The sequence below is a fragment of the Falco punctatus genome (assembly GCF_963210335.1).
Source record: "Falco punctatus genome assembly, chromosome: 14".
Classification (NCBI taxonomy): Eukaryota; Metazoa; Chordata; class Aves; order Falconiformes; family Falconidae; genus Falco; species Falco punctatus.
In genome coordinates, this window is record NC_137594.1 from 3,601,410 (window position 1) to 3,628,875 (window position 27,466).

At 47.3% G+C, this 27,466-nt stretch overlaps 1 protein-coding gene across 1 annotated transcript in view; it reads left to right on the forward strand.

Annotated features, from left to right (window-relative positions):
* LOC308073039 (uncharacterized protein) overlaps positions 1 to 27,092 on the forward strand; it is a 61,133-nt gene extending 34,041 nt beyond the window's left edge. The window contains exons 6-7 of the mRNA XM_080410771.1: positions 4,201 to 4,393; positions 5,784 to 27,092. Of these exons, the coding sequence (XP_080266897.1) occupies positions 4,201 to 4,393; positions 5,784 to 5,816 (226 nt within the window). The 3' untranslated portion in view covers positions 5,817 to 27,092. The remainder of the gene's footprint in view (positions 1 to 4,200; positions 4,394 to 5,783) is intronic.
* Positions 27,093 to 27,466: the final 374 nt, after the last annotated feature.

The window sequence follows — 27,466 nt, forward strand, 5'->3', positions numbered from 1 at the left end:
GCTGCATTTGCAGCGTGCTCAGACCTTTGTGCTCATCAGTTCCTGGCTCATCACACTGATCCGTGCTGCAGCTGGGCTGTTCTGCGCTCCTCTTACGTCCAACGACATTCCCATCGTACTTCCAAGGTCACCATTTTGGCTGACTTACTCAGGACCAAACTGGGGATTTCCAGAAGCAAAAGCTGCAACATGAATATTTCTTTTTTGCCTTTTTCTTTTTTTTTTTTTTTTTAATGGGTATTTTTTTTCTCCCCCTGTGTGTGTGTGTGTGTGTGAACCCTTTGAAACCCAGCCGGCCTGATTCTACACTGCCTGGCAGCATTCGGCTGAGATATTCCAGCTTCCTTCTGATCCTTCTGGGAAAGGTTAGAGGAGGTCCAGGTTCCTCACGGACGCGTTATGGTGTCTTCTTGTACCTCGGGTAAGGGAAATGGAGGTGACTGAATAGGTGTGCAGTTAAATGGAGCTTAAAAAAAAAGTCTGACAACATATTTTCTTGTATTTTCAGATGAGCCTTGACCTTGGGGATTCAAGGGATCTTGATTCAATATCTACAGGAGTATCTCTGTGCTGTGGGCAGAGCTGGGTCTGAGCTCAGCAGGGCAGGACCCTGGCATAAATCGGAAGGATTCCTGTTAACCCTGGTCTGTGCCGACTGTGGCTGTTCCTCTTGCAAGCATCTGAGGCAGGGTCTCATGAGCGTATCGTGCTGTCAGCAGTGGTTATGGTCATACCCCAATTTCATTTGCCTTTGCACGTTTCCCACAAACGGTAGAGAAGCTCTTTGAGTTCGGGGGAAAAAAAAAAAAAAAAATCCAGATTTTTTTTCTCCAAGCTTGAACCTGGGCGTTGCAATACCTGCCTTGCAATTTCCAAAGTGCAAATCACTCTCTGCCTGCACAGAGCCTTTTCTATCGCCCAGATGCCCCCTGAAGAGTCTTGAAGCAGAGTCGCACTTTGGAAACTCCCCAGGAGGGGGATTATTCCCTGGGCTATTGCCTGGACTGACCGATGCCCCTTCATTTCTGGAGGGAGCTGACAGAGCATTAAAAGGGGACAGGAAAAAAACATTCAGTGTGGCATTTGCTGGTTGCGTGCAGCCGCAGGCAGGAACTGCTTCCTCTGTTTGCAGGCTTTTAGGGAAAGGAGAGCTCAACGGAGTTGCTAAATTAGAAAGAAGTTAAAAAATATTGCTGTGAACAACAGAATGTTTAGCTTTTTTTTTTTTTTTTTTTTTTTTTTCTGAAACAAAAACACAAAACCTTGGAGTGATTTACATGGGAAAGGGGAGCCGGAAACAATTTTAGAGGCTGTTTTCCAAAATTGATGAATAACAGAAGATACAATGGTTAAAGCAAATGGCCCAAATTTCCTGCTCTTTTAAGCAGCTGAATAGATACTAAAAACAAGGGTACCCTGTTTTTCTCCTTACATAGCTGGCAGAGAGGTGTGGTTTTTTTTATCTTTCTGGGTTATTTTGGTTTTGGAGGGTCAGTGCTGTAGAGGAGGCAGAAGCAAGGTGGGTGCCAGGGGTTCCTGCTGCCCCGGCTACTCCGTCAGGCAGGATGCACGGGAATTCCAGAGGTGGGGAAGAGCGGCACAGGCCAGAAGAGTTGTTTGAATCATTTCTGGTGAATAATGCTGCAGGCATGAGTCATGACGAGGGATCTGAAACTTCCTTTTGGATTTTTTTTTTTTTTTTATTATTTATGCTGGTAACCATTTGATTTCTCCTCTGTCTGAGGCTTGCTTTGCCTCCAGTGCTAAGTGCATTTCCCTTCTAACCCTTGCCCCTCACCAGCCCCAGTGTATGAGGACACAGGTTTGGCTCCAACTAAACACAAGTTGGGAACTTTTATTTCTCCTTGGAAAAGTCTTTGATGCACCCAGAAAACATTCTTGTTTTGCTTTGAGAAAAAAAAATCTTGGATGAGATCCCTGCAAAGCTGTGGTCTTTCTCAGCTTAGGCAAGGTCCAGCAGCTACAGCGCTTGTCTGAGGCACCATGAAGGATGTCCATCTCTAATCTCTTATCAGTGATGCAACAACCCAGGGAAGCCTCCAAACAAGTCTCTGCTCTGTCCTCTTGCAGCCATTCTGCTCCACCTGCACAAAATCATGAAGCAGTGAAGTGATTTTGGATGGTGAAATGGACAAACTACAACTTTTTTTGTTGTTGTTGGTTTTTGTTTGTTTGTTTGTTTTGGTAGCTTTGCAAGCAAGCTGTTTGTGTTTAGCTGGGGTGTGAAAGACTGAGGTTCAAGGGCATGGTGAAAAGTAGGAGCTACCTGGTGAGCTCCTGCTTTGCTGGGTAGGAGGAGTTGTCTCCAGCCTGTCCAAACTGGTGCACGGACATCACTGGAAAATCTCCCCTGGGTTTTGGACCTGGCTAAGAGGTTTCCACCAACTCTTGTAATGAATTATTTCCTCTGGGTGCATAGTTTCTGCTTTCAAAGCCATTTTATGCAGGAAACCTGAGGGGCACCTTGGATACTTCCATCCTCTGTTAGGTGCACCTTCTCATGAGCATGTCCGCTGGCCTCCTGCACTGCCCAGTGCAACAGGGCTTCTCCAGGTTACTTCTGGCTTTGAACATGCTGGACATAATGAATCACTTTCCTTGTTCCCTTCTCCCATCTCTCCAACATCTCTTCCTCCCCGAAATCTGGGAACTCCACCAGGCAGTTGCACCCACTTAATCAAATAAAAGTAACTGCAGACGGCAAGTTAAGTTGCTAATTGCACTCAGAAAGTTATCTTGCTTTTCACTGCGGGGATGAACGATCACCTTTCCCCAAACACCTCCTCTTCCTCAGGCTTATGAATTGGACAGAACATCTATTAAATGCGTAATGCAAAACCACAATTACAAAATCCCTTTCTTGGGTAGTTTCCCATGTTAACCAAAGCCTGATAAATCATGTCATGTATTTATGGACTCCGTGAACAACTTGTCATTCAAAGCGCCACTTGTAGCTTTCAAGCCCACATGAATTACAGCGTATGTGATACACACCTCTTCCTTAGCAACACATTCAGATGTCAGGATGCTGAGAAGCACTTTCCTCTCAAAGGCTCATTCAGGCCTCAGAGGAAAAATGATTCAAACCACTTTCATATTTTTAACCAATTCTTTCCCAGTGGTGGGGGCAGGCTTAGATGTCCTGCTGAGACATCATCCCTGTAGGTCTGCTAGTCTGTAACTCGACATGAAATGATGAAAGGTCTTGGACTGAGCCCCTGCAAAGACCAGAAGAAGTTACTTGATTGTATAAAGTCAATGAGAACTTCTGGGAACCGTGTGGTCTCATCTATGCTTGCATTCCGTAGCCCAAAGAGGGATCAAGCCTCAGTCATCTCATGGGTTTTCCACAGGACATCCATGTGACCATTAGCAGCAGAGCTGATGCTGAGATGAAGGTGATGCAAGGCGTGAACAAGAGATCAGTGGCTGGGGAGAAGGAGGAGGAGTCCTGAGGTGGAAATGAATCCTCCCCAGGAAATGCATCCTGGATGAGTGTGGAGAAGAGCAGTGAAGGTGCAGAGAAGGTCTGTGGAGAGGCAGTCACTGCATTTTTGTGGTCTCTTTACGACAGATTGGGTCTTGATGCTTGCAGCCAAGCTCCACGAGATCTTGCAATTCGCATTATTACACACCAGCACTACTCATTGCTGCAAGTGGGCTTGGGTCCTGGCCATGAAGATGCTTTTGGCCTTTGGAGAGGCTGACATGACTCGCATTGACAGCCAGTTCTTGAAGAGGCCTTTTGCTCTGAAACAAAACTGTCTGTCCCAAGAAAACATGGCCTGCATTTTACCCCGAGCTGCTCAGAGCTCAAGATTCACTCTGCTTAGCAGAAACCTGGTGTCTGGGATGGACGACGCAAGGGTGCAATGGCAGAAGCCCACCATGAAGTGTAGGCTGGGCTTCGGTAGCATGACTGCAGGTACCTGGTTCACCATGAGCTATTATAGGATGTGAACTCAAGCCTGAAGGATGCAAAGAGCCACTTCAGATCTGGGTTTATGAGGAACAGTGATGTCTGGGAGGAGGGTGAGGGTGAGTGCCTTGCGTTGTACAAGCCCCTGGGGAGGATGTCTATGTCATGAGGCTCATGCTGCACTCAGCAGCGGTACACACTGTTCTGAACCATGGGATACTAATAACTAATTATATATGTCCACTTAATGTCATTTGCAGAGCTGAGCGTGGGCGTGGAGTTGCACACCCAGACAGCCCTTTGTTCCACAGGCCACCGAGCAGATGGAGACCAGTTTTGGCCCCAAGGTCAGGATGCCCAGGAGTTTCATGCGTACCCAAGGACAAAGGCTGGCAAGCGATGAAAGGACTCCGGCACTCGTTTACTGCTCTGGCGTCCACACACGTTACGTTGGTAAGGATGGAGGCTGCTGTCATCAGATGAGATCAGATGAGATGGACACATCACTTGATGCAGTGGGGTTACTCTTCCAGTGCCGGGTGGAATGTCGGTCTTTGGAGAGAAGGGCATTACCTGGGGAGAGGTACAGCCCGGTGGGTTCTGAATGTTCATGGGACCTTGCATGAAGCTGTGCATGATGCACAACGTCTCGGTTGCCTACAGTGAGTTCCTACCAAGGGTGGCTGGTAATCAGACAACCAGGGTCAGCGTGGGAGCCTGCTGGGAAGGGGGAGGGAAAGTGAGGAGCCGAAGGCAGCTTGCTGAGGAAGCCCCACCGTAAGCATTTTCCTGCCCTGGGATGACCAACGTGCATCCTGAGAAAAGGGTACTTGCATTGTGCAGCCTGCTGCTCTGCCCATCCTGCCAGGAACAATGAGGCGGCTCTTAAAAAAAAAAAAAAAGAAAAAGAAGGCATTTTCAGGGTTGTGGGAGAGAAAGCAGGGGGCATTGGGGAGGATGGGCGAGCAAGGAGAGAGATGACGCAGAAGGAACAGCGATGTGCTTTGGCTGCGTTAGCAGCTGGAGATGCAGCCCATGCTCTGAACATCCCAGCTTTGTCAACAGGCTTGGTCCAGGCAGCTGCTGAAGGGAAAGTGGGGAGGCATGAAATCAGGGCCATGAGTTGAAACTGCCTCCCAACCACCTCCCAGGGGTTGTTTGAAGCTTTTGCCCCAGGCCTGTAGGATGCTGCTTTGATGCTGGTGGCATCTTCTCATTGTTCCTTCCTGGTGTCCCAGAGCCCATGATGGGGGGGGGGGGGGGGGGGGGGGGGCGGGGCAGGTAAAGAGGTGGGTGCCAGGAAGGTGATGCCAACCCCAGTGTTGAATACAGAGGTGGCATCTGTGTCAAGCATCTCTTCCTAGCTGAAGCTTCCCTCTTGCCTGTCTTTCTGCTCTGAAAAGTGTCTTTTCTTCCCATCACCACATCTGGATTCGAATGCTTTTGAGCTGTTTCTCTGACAGCAGCTGGATTTTCCATCAGAGAAAGCTTTTTGAAGCAGGAAGCATCTCTGTGGTCTTTTGGGAGCCCAGGAGAGTCCTGTGAGGTTCACAGGCCACGCAGGTGAGCTCTGAGGCTGCTCATGGACTCTGTGGGTTTACAAGGGATTGCTTCCACCAGAGTGGTTTGGATTGCAGGCTTTCCAGCAGCCAGCTCTGCATTTACTCCAGTTACAAAAACTACATCTGACTTTGCAGACTACAGAGGTACCGTTCAGGGGAAGGTGGACCCAAATGCAAAAGATTTTGATTTTTCCCCCAGAACAAGGGGGGACGGCCTCTTACCCTCCAAATTATCCTCAATATTTACAAATCAATCTTATGACCCATTTTTTCTGTCCCAGTCCAGCTTCGCCATAGGAAAGATGCCCGTGTAAGGATGGAGTCAGAGATGCCGGCAGGGAAGAAGCTGCATCCCCTTTGCCAAAGAACACCCTGCCCTCCGCATCCCATCGGCTGTGGCCTCGGCAGAGGGAGCTCGTCCTCAGCTCTTTGGTGATCCTTAAATCCCATCAGGGCTGACAGGGAGAATTTGAAAGGATATCGTCAAATTTTGCTGTCGTTGCCATTTAGTCTTTATAGCTGGTGCCGGCATTCCCAGTTTCCGGCAATTCCCCAGCAGCCTGAAGACTTAATGTCTTCCTTGGCTGACTGTGGTAGGGATTGATTAATCTGGGTTGGGGCTTTCCACGAGGGTCTGGCTGTGGCGTTTCTGCCTTGGCAACAGAAATGATCATTTGTGCTCTGTGTGCTACTTTCAGCCCCGCTGGCTGGAAATCCTCTGCGTACCTGCAAGCTGTTGGAAAGAGTTTTAATTTGGGGCTGGCTTTTTCTTTTAAAAATTAGAGGTGCTGCAGGCAGCGAAAAGCATTAAAGATTAATTTTCACAAGCACACATGAAATTCAAAGCAGCTGGTGTCTGAAGTGCCTCTCCATGCAAGACATTTCTGCTGTATTTTCCATGAACTCTGGGGCATGAAGCAGTGTGTGTAATACTTCCCGATCAGTGACGATGAAATGCTGGGCTCTGTCTTGCTCCGGGCTAGCAGCAGCATCTGTGGGCATGGCTGAGGATGTGGGGGACCGGGGTGACGGGCAGCCATGCCCCTGGTTTGCAATGCAGTGCTAAAGCAGCAAGGCAGCATTTTCCGTAGTGGAACTTTCAGCACTTTACAGAAGGTTAAATGTCAGCTCTGCCTTTTACATTTGGGGAAACCAGGTCACGGAGCAGGAGGGGGATGTTGCCCCAAGGTCATCTGGCATCCAAGGGACACCGTTCAGGGCCGGGTCAGTGCTCTGGCCATTAGCTGCTTCTGATACAGAAAGGGCATCCTCTGTGGCACTGCGGATGCCTCGGGGGCTATTTGGGCAGAGACAGTTCTTTCCTGGCTGTCTCAGAGACTTCTGCTGTGGCTAAGAGCTCCTGGGAGCTGCTGGTGGGTACTGGTGGCCCCCTGGGGACGGTGTGGACGGGAGGGTACAGCAGCCTGTGCCGCTCATGCCATGCTGCTTGGCTAGCAGAGACAAATCATCCTACAGATTTGGCAGGGCTGTCAGCAAGGCAAGCCCTGCTCAAAGGATACTGCTACAGAGGTTATTTGAACTACCTGGGGATTTTTAAATTTTATTTTTGCCTTTTTTTTTTTTTTTTCCTAAGCTCTAAACTATGTGGAACTCAGACTAAACAGAAAATACAGCTAAGAAAACATCTTGGTATAATGCTGGGAGTCAGACTGTTGCAGCATGCTTCTGAAATCCAATTGTGGTTGTAAGGTGATCCCAGAAACCGAAGGATTACAACTGTAAGGCAGCTCACAAATACCAGACCATTAAGGAAGGCATCTTGGTTACGGAGGCCCAAATGATTTTCAGGGTCCATTTGGGGACAAGGTGGCACCAGGCGTTTAGCACCTCAGCACGCGGTGATGTGTGATGTGTGAGCGGTGAGCGATGTGCACTGGATCTAGCCCAGCATATTGGAAGCATAGGTACCAGGTGCTGAACTGGGAATTTCTCTCCTGTAAGACATTGTGGGCTGTCCCCCCTCAAAATGAAGACAATCTTTTCCACTCTAATGCTCTAATTGTGTGTGTGTATGTGTAAAATTATAGATTATTACAGATTATATATATATATATCTATACAGATCTATCAATAATATTATATATCTATATCTGGATATCTAATATAATCTCTAAATATTCTATATCTATCTTCAATTACAGCAACCACTCTGATAACTTACTGGTTTGCCTCCTTTAGGCTGTATCTGTTATTCTGCTTTACCTTGCTAGCTAAATCTCATTCCTTTCTTCCCCTGGTAACCTTCAATGAGCATCCCTTTACATGTTCAATATGTTTAACTGATAGTTCCCTCTTGGTGCTAATAATCCACTAGGCAAATTATCAGATTAAGAGGGGGAAACAGTGACACACCCTGTGCTGTGTCCCGCAGAGGACTTCCACTTCTGTCTAGAAAGAAGCTGATGGAGGCACATCTGCCAGTGCAGCACCTTTGACTTGAATGACTTCTCCATGCTAAATGCAAATGGGATTAATCAATTCTTTATCATCATTCATAAAAGACAAGTGTCACTGTTAAATCTGGGGTTTGCACTTCTGCCTTTGGAGTTTTTTCCATTTCTGGGTTGTTGTGGAGATTCCAGCTGAAATCAGATGCGCAGAAGTAAGCAAATATAAAATGTTAATGAAATCCTTTTCACTGCCTAGGATTGAGCATATCCTGACGTGTATGGAAGACCGGACACGATAAAGATGGGGTCATAAGCATAGGGCAAGGAATGTGATCTTCTTGAGGATATCCACCAGCCAATATGCCCCGTTGCTGGATTTACTTTACACCTCCAAATTCAGCTGCTAATTCCACCCCACAACTCCAGGACGGATGAGCTTATTGAGCATTGGTTTACATTATAATATTTTTGCCCTGCAACACTGTTAGTATTGAGTGCTAGAATTCCCTGGTTTTGTAGAGCTGGGTCTTAGGACAAAAGTCCTGATTACATTGACAATAATGGCAGAACTCCCCCAGGCTCCCCAGGACACCTCCCCACAGTGTCATCTTTCTCCAAAGGGATGAGCACTCAGCGTAAAATGACCTGGAGCTGGAAGTCCTTGACATCTTCAAAAAAGAAGTTCAGGGTGTCCTGAACAAGAAACCCAATAAACTAGCACCTAAAAGTAGAGGATGCTTTTCACCCTTCAGATATTTTATATCTCTGGTTCCAGCTTGACATACACAAGCCTGGGAAATCATGGAATCCTGCCTCTGCCTGGCTGAAAGGCGAATTCTATTTATATTTTGTAACAGGAAAATGAATCAGAGAGATGCTGACTGTTTGGCTTCTTAAACTGGTCTTCAGTTCCACAGGTCATGAAACATTATGGGATTACAGGGCAAGAAATTGTTTGATGGAGCTAAACGTATCGCACTAGCTTAGCCTGGGGATTCAGCCTGGACAGCTGATCCGTTTGTCCCCTGTCATTTTGGGTGAGGAAAGGTGGCTTTTTGCTTTGCAAAGCCTCTGTCATCCCTTTTGGTCCCTCCACCATGATGAGCAGCTGCAAACTCAGCTTCTTCATGTGGATCTCCCAAACTTGGAGAAGATGATGCTGCAGAGTCAAACTGCGAATGTGGTTCGAGTTACTATTTGACAGGGGAGGACTGCTCTCAACCTGCCTAGCACAGGCAAAAAGTTTGTGTAAGTTTTGACTCTGCTGGGAGACAGGCCCTGGTTCGCAAGATGTTTTCCAGACCCGGTTAAACTGCTTTCCAAAGGCACGGTGCGTTTCCGCAAGACAACAGCCTTTGCTGTAATAGGCTGGACCAAATTGCTGATGATTTGAAATCAGTTTGCTACGGATGGTTTTAAAGCTGGCGTTCAGTTCATTTCCAGGCAGCTGCACATTGTTGTAATTTGCTAACGGTGTCACAAATGCTACTTTTTCCTTGCCTCGTCACAGCTCCTCTGAATTACTCCGTTAATTTCTGCGCAAGTCTTCTCTCTTGCAGCCTCTGCCACCTCAAAGAGCAGCAAGAGCACCTCCCCTTTGCAATTTTCCTTTCCCTCTTAACCTTGACCTGTAATATGCTGAAAGTTGTTACTGAAAACTACCTTGATCAGGAATGACATTATAAAAACTCGCTCAGCCAGATGCAGCCAAAAATCCAGCCACGATAAAGATTCCCAGAGCCAACAATTTTGAGTTACGGACCTACCCTGTCTTGGAACATGGAGTCAACTGCTTCAAGGTAGTAGCTATTAAGTTTTGTTTGCTTTCTTTCAGAGTGACTGGGCTTTGTGAAAAGGAGGCTTGGCTGAGCATTGCTGTGCCTAAAAATACTGAGCAGAGAGATGCTTTCTGAGCTGGGCTGTGAAAGCAGCGCTGCGGGGCTAGACTCTGCCAAAGGCGCGTTTGCAGGGATGACTGCTGAGGTTTGGGGACTTAAATTCTGCTTTGCAGCCATGCACCTGAGAGGAGAAGCCTAGCCCAGAGCCCTCAGGTCCTTCAGAGTTGGGGGTTTGTGGTCTGAACTCAGTTCACACCTAAATCCATCGCTTATGTGAAGCCAGATCCTAACAGCACGGCTTTGTGGAGCGAGGCTGCAAAGGGAAGCTGGACGCACGGCTGAGCATCAGCTCCTGCTATGCAAAGGTTGTGCACGATCTGGACACCACAATTCGGGAAAGGTCTTTAAAAGTGGGTTGTTTTTTTTTTTTTTTTGTGGGGGGGGTTTGTTTTGTTTTGTTGTTGTTGTTTCCCTTAAAATCTTTATTGTCTCTGGGAATGCTCTGCTTAAGACTTTTCCAGACTGGGTGGCAAATTCACAGACCCCATTAGCGGGAGATCCTTGACCCAGAAGGTTACAATGAACATCTGACGATTTGAATCATCAAACCCAGCCAAAGAGCATTTGTGTATATTGAATTTTATAAGAGTTAACTTTTGGAAGGACTGGAGCCTGGACATGGAAACAGCTTTAATGGGTTCTGCTTGAGGCTTTTATTTACTGCAAACTCGGGTGGAGAAAACAAGGTCCGGTTCCTGCTGCAGCCAATGGAAACCATCTATTTATTGCAGCAGATAGAGACTCTAACCCTTCGCTCGTGTTCAACCTGAACTCCTCCAGCCTGCATGCGTTGGCAGTGAATGAACTGCTCTCAGTTTCTGGTCTTCGAGCTCTGGAATTCTTTTCGATCCTGGAGATAAGAAAAGAGTCTTCTAAACAGATGCGTCATGCCTGCTTAATTTTCCATTAAAAACAGAGAAGATATTTAACTCTCTCCTATCGGGGTGTGTGTGTGAAAAAGCCATGCTTTCTTGGCGCCAAAATCCATCCTATTAGTGGAGATACTGTGAAGACCTTGGAGTATCCATCCCTGTAAACATCATTAGTTGTGGAAAAGCCATTCATTAGTAACAGGCAATATGTTCTTCTATCCTTTCCTCTGAAGAATAGGCAGTGCTATCTAAATAAGCTGTTTCCTGAGAAGTTACTCAAAGTTACTGCTGTAGCTGTAGGCCAACTCTCCTCCCCCAGGAGCCAGACAGAAACAAAGCTCTCAGAGAGAAAAGAGCTGCCCTTTAGTCCAGCAGACTGTGCCATTCCTCTGAAGTTCTTCCTTTCTCCTCAGCCTCCTGGTTAATGTGCTCCCTGCTTGCTTTCTCAACTCCTGTCATCTGCAAAACCAGCCATTTCCATGCCTACATGCGAGCTGAAGGCACCGGTGCCCTGACACTCCTCTGTGCTCTTTTTTTTTGTCCAAAAGCAGCTGCAAAAATCCTCCCTGACATCCCATCCGAGCCTCTTCAGATTCCCCTCGCTGGCTTCCCATGACCTTCTGCAATAATTCTGCATTCCTTGTCCTCCTCCTTCAGCATCCTCCGGAGTATCCCTGGCTTCCCCAGCCAAGAAACCACGACCAGGCATCTTCTCACAGGCTTTGTCCTGGACCACCCTGGCAGCAAGGACCTGGCACTGAGGGGCAAAATGGGGAACAGTCTCTCCAAATGCCTGTGTGGCAGCAGTGCTGTGGAAAAATCCTTGCTGTTCACTTCTTGGCGAGGAAGGACATGTTTGTGGAACACTGTCTGCAGTGGGCTGGTGGATACCTGCTCTGATGGTGCTGGAGGGCGCACTTGGAGGAAGGCATCTATGTTTCTTTCAGTTGTGCCCTCTGCTATGTGTTACCAGCACTTAATTACACCTTATACATTAGAAACGCTCCCTTGCCCTCAACAGTCCACTTCCAGAGGTGTTTTGGACAACACGTCAAAGCAGGAAAGACTCTCAGAGGAGAGGGCAGATGTAAGGACGCTGATGGGTCTTTCTGTGCTGTCTTTCAGGCCAGACTTGTAGCCAGGATATTAATTTCTTAAAGTTGTTAATTACCTCTATTAAAAAAAAAAAAAAAAAAAAAAAAGCCTGCTGGCCTCTGGGTGATCATATTCCAATAGGAGTGAGTTGTAACTTTCCCTAAACGCCACCTATGATCCCACCTGGCTATCACAGAATCTCCTTCCTTCCCCTCCATTTGCTGTCAGAGCTCCAGCAGCTTTCTACCGAGAGCTTTGGGCTGTCAGAGTGGCGTTCGCCGCTTTTGCTAGTTAAATATTTCCAATGTGGTCAGGTTTTCTAGAAATGTAGAAAAATTGTAGAAAAATGTAGAGTGCTTATTGGATTCTCACCGGATAGGAGGTGATAGGGAATAATTAGGCTTGGGTGCAACGTATATTTTCTAGCACCTATTCAGCATTTGCTATAAGGTATCAAATGGATCCAAGATACAAGTCCAAGCAGAAGAGGAGTAAAATGTATTAGGCACAGCCCTGGACCACCAGGCAAAGAGGATTTAGTGTGTATAATAAACTGCCTGTGTATCATTTATCACGGCTCCACAGTGATTGCCTGGGGGTGGTGATGGACACTGTAAGTTGCAAAAATATAATGAAGTGTCGTGTAACAGACCGCAGGTGTCCGTGTGGGGAGCCGGGAGGAAATCAACCTGACAGCCTTAAGAAAGTGGCTTGTGCTGGCATCCGCAGGGACCCCCGGGTGCCCAGGCGCGTCCCCCGCCTGCTGCATCACTCTCCCAGTTTCCTGGCGGGAGGGCTCTGCTGAAAGGCTTCTTTCTCCCTTCCCTGTCCAGATGATCCCACCTCGTCAGGCAGCCTCTGTTTTCCTTTGGCAAGGGGAACAGCTGGGGCAGATCTCTCCTGCTCCAGGGGGAGTGGGCTGCGGCCGAGACCCCCTGCCCTCCCCTGCACCTTGCTCCTGGGTGGGAGAAAGCAAAAAAGCTTGCAAGAAGCTTTGCATTTCCTCCAAAAGCTCCATCACCTTGGGGGTCACGCACATCCCCAAGGGGGCAGCCCCTTCCAGGGGACTCGAGGGATGAGCATTTCAGCAGAGCCCCCATTCCATGGCTCCTCAGTCCATCCATAAGCATCTCCGTTATTGGAGAGCCCCCGACCTCCCCTGACAGGTTTCTCCATTGTCTGCCTGACCTCACCGTTATAAAGCATTTCCTACTATTTAGCCCGATGTTTTTCTTTCTTAATTTTAGGCCATTAGTGCTTGTTCTTCCCAAAATTTACTACTGAAAATTACTCTGCCTCCTCCCTTCCTCTCACTTGACGGATGGCTACAGAGTGACCCTCCAGGATTTATATCTCCAGTGGTGAGGCAGGACTCTTCTCCTATCTTAATCCCTCAAGGCCATAGAAAAATAAAGTCGTCGTCTTTAAATCTGAATCTGTTACAACCTCTGTTGCAAAGCAGCAACGTTCTCCACCTTGCTGAAGTTCAGCTGTATTTGCTTTCACAGCTCCATCCCAGAAAGTCCAGGAATGAACTTTCAAAGATGCTTCGTTTTTCACCAGGGATTTTAGAAACTTGTTACAGTGCCTCATGGTACACTAGCTAGAGTTATATTTACCTTCTTTATTTTATTTTTCATTTTTTTGCTATGCATGTAATCCAAAGGCCATTCACTTCCCAGTCAGAGGGGAAAAGTTTCTCTTTCCCCTCTTTAATTTAGACCTATATGAATAATTCCTTTTGAGGTTTGCTGCTTGAACAAAAAAAAAAAAAAAGTGAAAGAAAGCAAGCAAATAGTTTGGTGATCAAACACCTATTTCGTTGGGTTTGTTAGCTTTTTGGATTATTAAGAATTTTAACTCTCTTTGGCTGTTAAATTATAGGAAGACTCTCAAATAATAATGATTTAAAAAATCATTTAATGTGAGAGGTAATGGAGTAAATGTTCTTCTCTTCCTCTGGAATGAAAAATAAAACTGATGTGAATGAACACTTCCCAGACCCAAATTTCAAAATGTTGTTTGGTGGATGAAATACCCTGACAAATAGTTTCTTCTGGTGCACACGGGAGTTTCCACTTGAAGGGGTGGCACTTGGTAGCTCCTTCTATTTGTCATATGTGACCAAGGAAGACTGTGGTCCAGCAATGAAGAGGTTGTGGGAGGGAGGAACCCTCCTAGAAGCATCATTGCCACCATCACTCTTGCCAGCCAAGACTGATCTTGCTCTGCCTCATGGGACCTGCCGAGATCTCATCTCGCTGGCTCAAATGGAAGATGCTGAAGTCATTGGTAAGTGTTGTGGCTGGGGTCATGTGAGAAAACATCATCCTGGGTCCTGCTTAGGCACCAAGGTGGGAGAATTTACCTCCTGTGCTCCTCCCAGGCTTGCAGGTCTGGGATAGGGAAGGTGCAACTCCGCTCTGGCCGTGGGAGCAGTGTTAATATTGGCAGATGGGCTTAAGCGCGGGGAAAATGAACTTGAACACGAGTTTGGGTGTTATCTTTGGAGGCCTGCCCTCAGCACTCCTCCTGCGTGGTGCGGAGCTGGCAGGGCTGCCGGACATGAAGGCACGAGTGGTGGTTTCCCCACACGAGCTCCCTCCTGCCTGGACCGTTTATTTCGGAGTCGTTTCAGCCGTTCATCTCCGAGAGGCGTTTCCTCCCCTCCTTCCCTTGCAAGCAGCATGAGGGGAGTGAAGAGAGGCAGCGGCTTCAGAGATGGGCTTCAAAAAGAGCCAGGGGCCTGCCTGGGAGGCTGGAAATCAGGGCGCTGGTCGCCAAACGTAGAGTTGCTACCAATTTGCGACATTTTCCCTTAAACGTAGGCGCTGAAGATTTAATGGAAAGAGAGGTCAGGCGTTGACCTGACCACTGAGCAGGGTGACAGAGATGGCTCCTTCATGTCCTCTCAAGGGGTTTGTTAGTTTAAAGTTTAGCTCCAACGTCAGATGATGCATTTTCCAGGGAAGCTAATGGATTCGCTTGCACCGCGACGAAGTGGTTGGCGGGGGTGGGAGGGTGACTCTTTCATGAGAGACAAATTACTTCCTCTCGACAAGCAGCTCTGTTTTAACTTGGAAAATGATGGATGAGTCCCAAGTAAAGGCTTGCACAGGCAAACTAACGTGCAAACTTTGCGTTGTCAGAGATCCAAAAAGACAACAAAAATCCCAACCACCACCGACAAGCCGAATCCCCGCGATGGTGGGCAGCCGCGCGGACTGGTTTTTAGAGGCAGACGTTGGGTCAAACAGACCACGTCACCACGCGAGGGGACATGGACCGACTCCAAAGGGAGACACTTGAGCTTCAGAGGCCTTTACAGAAGCGGGGTTATGGGTTTGCCTCCAAAAGATCCCCGCTGAAGTTAAACCAAAGCCTTCCTGTGGCATGGGGAACCACAGCCTTATCCTTCCGCCCCTGCCGCCGTCCCTCCCAGGCTATTGTTTTGATTTTCCTTGGCATCCTCCAGAGTAGCAGCAAAACTTGGCCACCATGTTTCGATAAATATTTCCCTCACATTTTTCTTCTGTGCTTACCTTTTACAAAAGAAAAAAGGCTTATTATTATTATTAATATTTTATTTTTTATTTAATATGTATATATAAATGTTTGGCAAGCGCTGGGCACAGCGGCTGCATCCAAGTTCCTGTTGTTAGCTCAGGGTACTTGTGTATCTCGTTGTTGCATCTGGGACCCCAAATTCAGGCTCTGGACTCCCCTGCGCTGGGTGTGGTACAACTACAGATGGGAAAGATGGAGCAAAGAGCTGCAGTTAAAGCCCACAGGTCCCCCGTGGGAGGATGCAAAGGGGAAAGGTGCCTGAAGCCTTCTCTTTTCCCTGTCAATGTAAGATGCTAACTGGGAATGACCTTGAGAGCTGCTGGCATGCGACCTTGGGGGAAAGCATCCCAAGGAGGGGAAGATGTAGAGATGATGGGTTGGAGGAAAGGCAGGTTGTTGCCACCAGAACTGGTGACTCTCATCCTGCCGAGGCTGGAGAAACAGCACTGAAGGAAGGGGATTGCTCAATCCTAGACAGTTTTGTTGCTTGTATAAAGCTTTAGCCAGAAAGAGCATCTATGGTGAAAGGCAAATTCTTAACCTGGGACCTTGTGCAATGCCACAGAGAGTGGTGAGAGCTGGAGGAGGCTGTGCCCAAAGGGAGCAAGCCCTCTCTCCTGCTGTGGGCACTGAGCATCCTGCCAAAGGCAATGGCTGCACGTGGCTCCCTCAGTCCCTTCCTCGTCTTCCCCTCCACAGCCCCAGATAAAGCCCGGGATGTTTATAGACCTTAATACAATAGTTCCCACAACGGCCAGGCAGTACACGAAGACGTAAGCAGCCTGGCTGGCTCTTCTTAGGTATTGGAAAGCTTCCATAGCTCAGGTCCCGTTGTCAGCGGCAGAGCTCCTTATCGTTCCTCTGCCAAGGATCCAGGGATCCGACCTATTTTTACTGATGGTTTTATTTATACCTGCAGTGGGGTGTGTGCGTGTGGTTAAATAAGTACATCGCCTTCTGTGACTGAGTTGAGGCTCACTTTGTTGTTTAATGCTGGAAAGCTGCTCGTCTGCCTGCTTGGAGTGTAGCTATGCCTGCTTGTTTCCAGAACTAATTGCTGATTTATTGATTGAAAGCAGGATGGCTGAGATTGCAAGTTATTTTCTTCCACAACTGTTAAGTGTCATCCTTGCAAGGGAAAGGCAAATGGCAGTGCTGAAGCTGTAGGTTTGATTTATGGATATTAAATGTTTTATAGCAATTTTTTATCACTTTCATTCCTCTCTGTTCCTCCTTCAGATGTTGGCTGAGTTGGAATAAGAGGTGGGGAGGAATGGGCAGACAGCAGACTTCAAACCATCATAGCTCTTGGAGAAAGACAGCTCTTTGCAGGGTTGGGCAAAGCCCATTTTTGGAAAGCTTTGCCTGGGTTCCCTTTTCAAAGGGTGTCAGCAGCTTATCTCCCTCCTGCCAATCTGCTCCCAGGCGTGCATCCCAGCTCGGAGCGGGGAAGCTCTGTGCACAGATGTCTCCTGTTGGGCCTTATCTGCAGGCCAGGTATGGCAGAGGCAGTCGTATCCCCACGGCTGCCCTCCCAGCGACCTGCGAGGACCACCCTGTGACCAGGATCCAGCAACACCGACCTCACCCAGCCCAGCTCCGCTGGCTCCTGCCAGCAGCAGGCGGCCCCCCGCTCCCCAAAAAATGCCGAGCATCCCTCCACTGAGCACCCTCCTCCCCACAGCCACCTGCGTGCTTAGCCAGACTTCTCCCAAACACATTTCTCTTTAAAAGCCCAGATTAGTCTAAAATTCTGTTTTGAGATAAAACCTGGCCCTTTATCAGCAAGCGCATCCAGCCCCCACACACTCCCGGCGCTTCGCAGGCTCCGGCCGCTGCCAGCCACTGCAGCAGCGTTGCTGCTTTCCCATCAGCGCACCGAATCCATCATCGCTGGTGTTCTGTGGAACCGAGCGATAAATCCCACCGTGGCGAGGGCTAGGTGAGACCCGAATTCTTCTCCACCGCGCACTCGCCAGGGAATGCATATCCGCTGGCATGCGTGCCTCCTCTTCCAGGCAGTGTTTCTCCTTCTCGAGGGATTCCTGCTCTTTCTGACCATCGTTTAATTCCCCCTCCCCTTTTTTGCTTCACATACCGATGTGCCTATTATGCTTCTGTCCCCTCTCCTGCTAAGCTGGGCAAGACCCACTGCAGTTTAGTAATCCAGCTGAATCTCAAACAGATGAAGGTTTTACAGAGCAGAAATCAGACCACTGGAGCTAGAGTTTTCTTTAGCAATACTTAAAAGGAGGTGTTATTTCAAGAAGCTTTGGCTAACAGGGGAAACCAGCACAGAAAACCCTCCTGGCACAGGAGGCAGCGATGGCTCTGGCTTGGAAAAGCCAAATTCTCTTTGAGCTGGTAGAAAAAAAACCACATTTAAAACAGAGGCTGTTTTCTTAAATCCCAGCATGTCAAAATCCAGTGTATGCCAGCACCGGGACTGGGTCAAATAGGATATATATATGTTGTGGTTCAGGAAAGGGGTTTGTGGCATAGGAATACTTTGGAGACAACCCTGTGCTGTTTTAAAAGCCTCAGGTGACACAAGAGCATCGGAGGAAGAGGAGTCGACCCCCTCTGGGGACAACCTTTACACGTACCGCGGTGAGCGCAGCTGATTTGTGGGTCTCCCTGAACCGAATGCTTTGAAGGCCAAAAAAAAGCAACAAAAATCTTGCACAGGGTTTAGATACAATCTATTGCACGGGTGCTCATTTCTAGCTGCTAAGGTGACCTGTTGATTCCGCATCTTTATCAATAAACACCAGCAGGAGATATTAAACCCAGCTGAATTATGTCAGGGGGGTTATCAGAGGACAGACAGTAGTTCCTTCAGCCAGAACAGCGAAGGTCTTGGGGTTAAAAGCCAAGGGTCAGCACCGCCACTGCCTCATGTGGCATGGATTAAATCAAAAATTATCTTTGAGTGGCATTACTGCAAACTAGCCAAGAACATCCATCTAAAAGCTCAGATGCCTGGAGCATAAATCACCTCGCTTGGAGGTGGGGTTGGGCTTTAGGGGCTGACTTGCCTCCTCCAGCACGGTTCCTCAGTTACGGGTGTTGTAAATCCACTGTAGGAAATTCAAATGAGATTCACTGAGCTAGGGGAAAACGTGATTATTTTTGCTGGATCAGGTTTTTCAGGGGCGTCGCTGGCTGCAGCTAGAAGCAAGGCTTTAAAACCCCAGAAACCTCTTGCTCAGCTCCATGAAAAGCCACTTCAGCCTCTGCCTTCCCCAGCTGTATTGCTGATTGCTCTCAGATTCACAGCTCTTCCCTTTCAATCAATACATTAATCCTGGAAGAGACAAGCCTGCGTTTTATTCAACCTATTTCTCTGGGCTTGATTTTTTTTTTTTTTTTTAATTACAGACAGAAGCAAATTCCTCAAGCCACTTCTGACTCTCTAAACTTCCCCTTGCTCACAATTCCTGTTTTAACTGGTGAAATTACAGCTGGGAATGGATTTTATTTAACTTCTGGCTAAGTTACTAGCACTGAAGGATCCAGCTCAATCAAAATTCATCAGATTTCATCTAATTTTGTTCTGTGCCTCCAAGAAGCAAGCTGAGTTTAAATCTGTTTTCAACTGACTGCAATGAGCAGGAATCTCACAGTACAAGCCTCTGTGTGTCCTGTGGGATGCAGGAAAACTTTTTACTGGTATTTCCAAGAACCTCCAGCTGGTGGCAGCAGCATTTTTTTTTCCAACAAAAGTAAAACAGAAAACTAAAAGAAAAAAAACCCAAACCACACCAACAAACCAAAACCAACCTAGAAATGTTATCTACAACCAACGTTCTGGAAATCTCAGGTGTGTTGCCCAAAATTGATTTTAAAAATATTTATTACTTCCTTAAAATGGGGGAAAAAGAAATCCCTGCTGCATTTAAACCAACAGCAGAGAGGGCTGATGACAGAGTGCCCTGGGATGGATGTGTCAGTGGAGAGGAGGTGTGCTGAAAGGGCACTTGAAAGCTTCCTTGGAGCTATCAGGTGCCATTAGGGATGTAATGACCCCCAAGGGACCCTGATTTCCACAGCAGCTCACATCTTCCCCACGCTCCCTCCCTTGTAATACTCTTAATGCTCTTCTGCAGGTAGAACAAGACCTGTTTTTTCTAGAATAACTCAGAGACATGCAAGCCCATGCTGAGGGGCTGCTGAGGTGTTAGCTCCGCAGGGAGCCTTTGCCAGCAAGGATGCCCAGACGCGTGCTCCAGCATCCCAGCATAAGCCTTGCTCTGCCAAGAGCTTGGAGGCTATTGAGGGTGGCCTCTGGGCACGTGCTATGCTTCCCATGTGGATATCCTTAAAGATTTTGGAGTTTTCTCTTTGTTTTCTTTTTATGCTGGGTTGACAGTGACACCAATTTGCTAACTCCTGCTGCCAAAAGAAATCCTTGCTGCCTTTCGCACTTTTGCAGCGTGCAGCGTAGCAATTTTTAGACTGAAAATCCTCTCTGGAGAAGACAAAGCCTTTATTTTCATGAATTTTGCAAATGGTCCTGAACAAATAGTAGTGAGTTATGTAATTGAAACGCTATCGTTCTGGGAACCACGCAACCGCCTTGCGATCCTCGCCAAACTGCACAGCTCGATGCGCTCGCGGGGAGTGATTCATGTGCTGGTAGCAGGGAGCAGCCTCCTCCCAGGCTATCAGCTGCGGTTGATGGAGGCATGTGCCCCGTGAACCCATTCGGAGGCAGCAGACCTCCAAAAAGGCCAAAGGCAGGGAGTAAAATGACGTGCAAAAACCCGGAGTGGGAGCAGCGCCGTGCCCAGCGAGACCTGGCGAAGATGGAGGGAATGGAGACAGGGGATTTCACGGGAGAGTTGGTCCCAGCCCAAAGCAGAAGGTTGGCTATCCCTTCTGAAATCACCTCTGTTTATGAAAGCGCCTTTGGATGTACTTGATATCTGTGTAAATAGCTCGTCTCTGTTCTTGGCCACGGCCCGGGGGGGACTTTTCATGTTTCCAAAGGCATGGCACCCTTTGCCAAACTGCTGCTGCTCCTCACTGCCTGAGGAGGAGGCCCAGGGTGGCTGAGATGGGGACGGCTGATGAGATCCTCCACCACAGCCCAGGAGCGTGGCAGCATCCAGAAGTGGTGGAAGTGATGAGGGGTAACAAAAACAGGCAGGTATTTAACTCGGGTGGGGAAAACCCGCAAATGTCAGACTGGCACTGAAAGGTTTGGAGCTGTTGTCCTCCTTCGGATAAATCAGTGCATCACCTCCACGTTGTTTTTTGAAATTGTGTAGGCAAGCTCTGAAAGAAGGGAGCAGCTCAGGCAGACTATCCAAACTGTCTTTTTCCCCTTCCCTTGCCTTATTTCAGGTGTTTCTCGAAAGCTTGTGCCTTCCTCTAAACCTTCCTATTCTCCACGGCAGCATCCCCTCTGCAGCACATCTTGGCCACTGCAGTCATCTGTCAGAAGCTTTTGTGTCCATGGGTTTAGGAAGGAGAACTACACTTCTGCATCACACATTTTCCACTGCAAGTGATAACACTGACTCAAAAGTAAAAAGAAAAGAAAAGGGAAAAAAAAAAAAAAAGGGTAAATTCTGATACTCTGATGTCATACAAATCTGACTCCTCTTAAGGCTTCAAAATTCTCCAGAAGGACCATTCCTGAACGGAAAGCAACCAAGTCTGGTTCATCAAGCCTTTGGTGATCATGGTTTGTCAGTGCCAGGCTGGTGAGGAGCTCCAGTCTCAGGCAGGAGGTAACAGCTTGGTCCCTGGGAACTTGCTTCGTCCATGCTCTGTCTTCAGTTCCTGAGAGCATCTCTGAAAGCCATCTGCTCCACGACTTGAGTTAAGGGAATTGCTTTGTATGCTTGGCATGCTTTCCTATTATTCTTGCTTTTCCAGTCTGGAGGGAACTGGAGGCCAGGCAGCATAGGAAGCCATGGCAGAATCCTGTAACAGCTTGAAGTTTTGTCCACCATTGCCCCCTCCGTTTGAAGACACGTATTGATAACCTGGAGAGCATGAAGACAAGTTATGAAGATGATGGAGCCAAGTTCTGCTTGGAAAGAGCAGAACTGCAAAGGACAGTGGCCACTGTTTCAGAATGAGCTTTAGAAACAAATTCTTCATCGGGAGGGTGATGCAGCGCTGGAACAGGTCCCTGAGAGGTCAAAAGAGCCCTGTCCTCAGAGATGGACATGACTTCATGCAGGTGATCATTTGGCTTTGGACTAGAGACTCCCAGAGCCTCCTTCCAAGCAACATGAGTCTTTGATTCGATTGTCTCTCTTCCTTTTTTCCTCTGTCTCACCTGTTAACATCTCAACTTCTTGGGCAGAATATCTCCATTTGCATAAAATACGGCACTACCACAGCTGAGTCTTGTTCTCAGCCTCCAGTTACACTTACACCACTAAATAATGCTGTGGTTTGTCTTCCTACACAGCCAGGATGTCTGGAAAGGACTTATTTTTGGTGGTTTTACTCTAATCTTTGCATCCCTGTGGGGATACCTCTGTTGAAAATAAACGTTGCTTTACCATTGGTACTTTTTTGCTCCTGGAGGAGATTGGAGAGAATTTTGGAGTTCTCTTAACATGCAGTCACAATCACGGCTTCTGTGATTGAGTCATTTCTCTCTAAATAAGTAAATTGACTCTAATACCCTTATTTGCTATCAACCTTATAAAACATAATAAAAGCCAGATGTCTCTTCCTTAACCTGATGTACTATAGAGGTTTGATGGATTATTTTTTCCAGACTTTATGAAAGTGATTTTGCACTTTTTTTGTTTCCTCTGGTGAATTCATTGCAGAATCTGATGAGAAGAAATTTGGAAGTGTATTGAAATGGAAAAAAACCTGGTATCATATGAATACAGGTCTCAGCTGGAGGAGAACCAACTTTCCTCTCTCCACGTCTCTTTCTGAGCTGGAAGTGGGTGGCTTTGAAGCAGGGAGGGTCTCTCTGGACCCAAAGAGATGGTTGATGATTGAGTGGTTTTTCAAAAGGGTGCAAAAGGATTCTCCAAAGCTGCTAGATAAGAGTCCTTGTCCCCAAGAACTTCCTAAAGAGCCTGTGTCTTCCAGCTCCCCGGTTGCATTGGAGAAGTCATCCGGCACTGGAGCCACAGAAGGATTTGGTGCCTAACGCTCGATGATTGATTTCAGCAATAGTTCAGGGCTTAAATAGCTTTGTGGTTTGAAGGCTGGGGTGCTTGGCAAGACTGGAGACAAAATTATGAAAAAATAGCAGCTCTGTCGTTTTCTGTAATTTCGTTTTTGTTCGGATGAGTTCAGCCGAATCGCAAGACAGGCTTTCTGTGAAGAAGGAGGGCTGAAGACCACACGAGGTTTTGTCTTTAGTCCCTTGGTGCTCAAACGCTGCCGCTGATCTCCGTTCAGCTCCCTGCAAAAGAAGCACGTGATCCCTCTGCCACACTAAGCTATTAAAAGCCTGAAACATATACCTGGCTACCTCGCTGCTCCACCATAATTAGGCAGGCAGAAAGCATGCAACAACTGTAATTACGCTTAAAAACACTGCTTGGGATTGAGTTACCTGCACCAAGCCCGCTGCTGGCAAAAGAGGAGGGACAGCCAGCCACAGGGGATAGCAAAGCCACCTCCTTGAGGTCTGCAGAAATGGGTCAGCAGTTGCAACGCATGGATCTGGTTCCTCACCAGCAGCCCCGGGCCAGGAGGAGCCGTGGTGGCAGAGGGCTCCCCCAAGGTCACTGTCATATCTGTAGGGCTGGTGCTGGCATGAGGATGTGAGTGGTGGGTGCGATGGGGCGGTGGGCTCACGTCTGCAGAGGCAGCTCAGCAGCGCGGTGGCGGGTACGGGCGAGGGTGGAGAGGAGCTGGAACATTTCCTATTTATTTTATTGGCCTTCTTTCAAAACAACTGAGAAATGAAAGGACCCTGTTCTGCAACTGCACTCCTCCGAGCGATGGGACTTGTCCATCGAGTAATTTTGACTTCCAATTAAACTAAATACTGTTTTTACGGAAATAGCTTTTTCCCCAGCTGGGGTGATAACACAGTCGTGGTGTTTGGGTGAGGTTTCTGGTGAAGCAATTTGGGGTTTCATGTCATTTACTGAGAGCCAGGCTAGTTCCTCATCCAAAATCATAATAAACAGGCAACGCATACCGCATAGCTGTTCTCCTGAGCCCAAGCAACCTTCATTCAGACACTCTTCTTCAATACCTCATCCATATACTGCTTCTACTTTGGGGTCAGCCATCCTGACTGTATCTCCTGCATAATGCTCGGATTCATACGTTCATGGGCATATTGCAAAATGCCAGCCCGGGCAGACCAAAGCCACCAAGGTTCACAAGTTGGAGCTGTCGTTTCTTTCTCTGATTATATACTGTGGGTGTCCCCAGAACACGGAACATTGTTTTTTCTTGTGGCACCAACATCGCATTTTTGCAGTGTTGAGGCTGGCCGGAGGCCAGGCTGGGTCAGATTGATGCTGAAACTCCTATTGTCCAGCAAGAATGTTTTCTTCTTAATTTTAGTCTGATAAACCCAGGTAGGGACCAGCAAGCCGACCTGGCAGTGACTTGAGTATCCGTTTCCAGCTTTGCTCAGTTGATGCTCTAAGACAATACGAGTTTCATAACCGCATTGACATAAATCCCCTCCCTCCTGCATCCTTGCGCTCTGAAAGCACAAACAAGGCTGCTGGTAGAGTTTTGTACTCCTGATTTGTACAAATCATGTAAAGCTTATGAGTGTGTCAGATGGCATTATGGTAAGCCCCTTTGCCTATCTGATTTTTCTGCATGCTGCTGATTTCCCCATGTCCCTAATTCCAGACACGAAATGCCGATCCAGCAAGCAAACCTCCTGCCTTTTAAATTAGAAAAAGGAACAGAAAACCTCTGCATTAAAATTATAGGTATCTCTGTGGTATTACAGAAGCATTAAGGGCTTAATCCAGTGAAGAAAGGTAGAGTCCAAAAGCCTGCTGTGCAAAATTGTGCAAGATGTCAAAGCAATTTGTCCTGAAACCCCGGCACGGGTCCTGCTGGAGGATGCACAGTCCTTCCTCTAAAGGAGAATTAGTGGGAATCAGTTGTTTTAAGCTATGACCCCTTCGCTCGGCACATGCTACTGTCTTACTTGAACCATGCGAAGCTCTGTCCATGCCCGTGGCTTTTAAACACAACATTTATTATCCTTCGCCCCCCAGATTAGGGGGATCCCTCCGATGGACAGCCCAGAGCACGGCACACACATGGCATCTGGTTTTCATGTTCAATCTCATCTCTTTTACTTCGCCGTGAGGGAAGGCTCAAGTGACAACAGAACAATGCTCGCCCTGCAGACTGACTAATTAGGCTGCATCTGGAGCTAATTAAATGTGGAGTCGCCCACAAGGAGAGTACTCCCCTTATCATACCAGCAGCAGGGGTGAGACAGAAGAAAAATCGCTGATGATATGCCTCATTTTTTCTTGCAAGCAATTTAAACGAGGCAGCGGAGATCAGAGCGGATGGGCATTTTTCCCTTAGCAGAAATGGGAGCAGGATTGGTCCCAGGATGATGAAGCAGGGGTGGTATTTTTGGAGGGGGGAAAGGTGGGAGCTGGAGATAGTTCAAACATAAGAACAATTAAAGGAGATCGTGTTTGAACTGTTGCTTCTGTGCATAATGTATGGCCTTGAAGATACCTCTTCAGCATTTGTATCATTTAATATTCTAGTTTCTGATACTCAGTGGCACATGTAATTAAAGTAAACTGACCTCTACCAGACGAAATATGTCCTGATTTCTTTTCTTTTTTTTTTTAATATAAAAAGGAATTTTTATTGTTAAATGTTCTAATCTTAGTTTTGTTTGGCCAAAGCTGAGAGAAATATATTTTCCGTTGCTTCATCAGTCACTAATTAGTATGAGGCTGCACATTTTTTAAAAGCTGTACAGTTTTATCCTGTGACCTCAGGAAGCGAATGAATTCTTTTGAAGGTCCAGAAAGTCCAGGGTACGGAGAGGCATATGGGTTTAAACATAAAGTAGCAGGCTTTATTTTTTATGCTTATATTTTTCATCATAACACTTGAAATGGTAATAAAGGGAGAGAAATCCTTCAAACTCTAGCGATAAATTTGTCATGACTTGGTTCAGAATAGTAAATTATTTTTAGATCAATTTTAGCTCCTGTTTTCTGGCCTGGAAACATTTCATTTCTAGGATGGACAGTGGTTTAATAGCAGATTCTCATCACATAGAGATTTTTTGACTGATTTTTTTTTTCTTTTTGTTGTCTTTTTGTCTAGGAGCCATCATCCAGAGGCCATGCAGACTGGGAAGTGCCCAAGAGCATCTGGCCCCACACATGGATCCATCCAGCGCTGGGATTCCCACAGCCCTGCTGCACCTTGGGGTCATTTGCTCTTGCCCAAGCTGCACCGTTTCAATCAATTTTGGTGAGAAGCATCTGGGTTTCTGCCAGAGCTCACTCAGGATCTAGACCTACCGATGGTTCTTTGCGCCTCTTCCAAATTCTCCTCTCCATGCTGGCAGCATCCACGTCTGAACATTACACCTATCACGCTGATGGAAAAGTCCCATAAGCCAGAGAAATCCCTCCAGATGGGTGATTTATGAATTTTGTTTAACATATTATACATCAAACTTGTTTAATCTTTTGGGGTTTTGTCCCACCACAGGGTCATAAACAAAGAGCTCCAGAAGCCCTCTGCTTCCAGCCCACCGAGACCAAGTCTGGCCACCAAAGCTGCTGCTGGGCTCTTGGCTTGATCTCCACACGCTTCCTTCCCCTTGTCCTTCCCTCCTTCATTGTGCTCCAGGCATTTCTTTCCCTTCCCTGCATTGAGTGTTACCCCCAGCACAGCCCACCCACCCACCCAGACGCTCACATCAAGCCGGGGAATTTGGCAGGAGCAGGAGGCCACGGGCAACCAGCAGAGGCAGGAGGCTGGTTGCCTTGGAAGTGAAGAAAACATCTTCAGTCTATCAAAAAGCTTCCTAAAGGAATTTATTAGGTCTGTGCTGTTGGCATCTGCAAGGGGTAGGTGCAGGGGGGAAGGAAAGCTCTTTTATGACCGTAATGCCAGGCTGGGGTTGAGGGGTTAGGCTCAGCTGAGCATCCAGATGCTCCTGTTCAAGGAGAGCAGATGCTCGGTGGAGCCCCTGCCGCTCACTGCCTTTCACTGCTCAGCTCAGGGATAAAACCAGGAGGCTCATTTCCCATGAGATTTTAAACAGTTTGATGTCCAGATCCAGCCTGCGGTGGGGAAGGGAAAAATATTCACATGAATGCTTTGTATCCATGCAAAATGATCTGATCTTTCCTGAATTTCAAGGGTTTGGGATGTGCCTTTTCTTTAAAAGCAGAGGATGGAAAAGGGGCAAGGAGCTGGGACATGCCGAGCAGTTTTTCCAGTCCTTGGCCCTTGTCTTGAAACGAAGAAGTGACACGTAGGAGCGAAGTGACGACTGGATTTGTGGTCTGTGTGGTTTAACAAGCAGCTTACGCAGGTCACTATTGCATGAGTGGGGAGCACAGGCTAGAGTTCAGTCTCCGTGACTTTCTTTGCTATCCTAGACCCTGCCAGCCTCAAAATCTAAGGATTCTGGCATAATTTCTCATCCTAAACTATCGAGTTTCATGAATGCAAGACTCAAGGATCTGACAGTTCAATTTTTAGGCAAATGGTGTGTGTGTGGGAGTGAAAGGTCATCTTAGGCTTATCTCTAAATAAACCCAGGAAACTCAAAATCAGTTCTCTTTTTTATCCCGTGCAGGCTGGGAAATGGGCAAACCAGCGTGGACAGCTTTTTTTTTTAATACACAAATGTTCCCCACTGAAGCATGAACTCAAATATTAGCTTTCCACCTAGCAAGACTAGACAGGAGCAGGGAAAAGGCACGTCTGTTTCTTATCCTTGATGCAGGGAAACTATTTAAATCTGCTATTTTTTTTTTATTTTTTCAGTTCTGCATAGGAGTGTTTACTTTATTGGAAGGGGGTGTGTGTGGATTCAGGGGGCTAATGAATGCAGGCTTTAGTGAAACCCACCTCATTGTAATTTTCACAAACTCCATCAAAACATCCCTTTCTCTCTCTGCCTTTTCAAAAAGAGCCTTTTTTATCC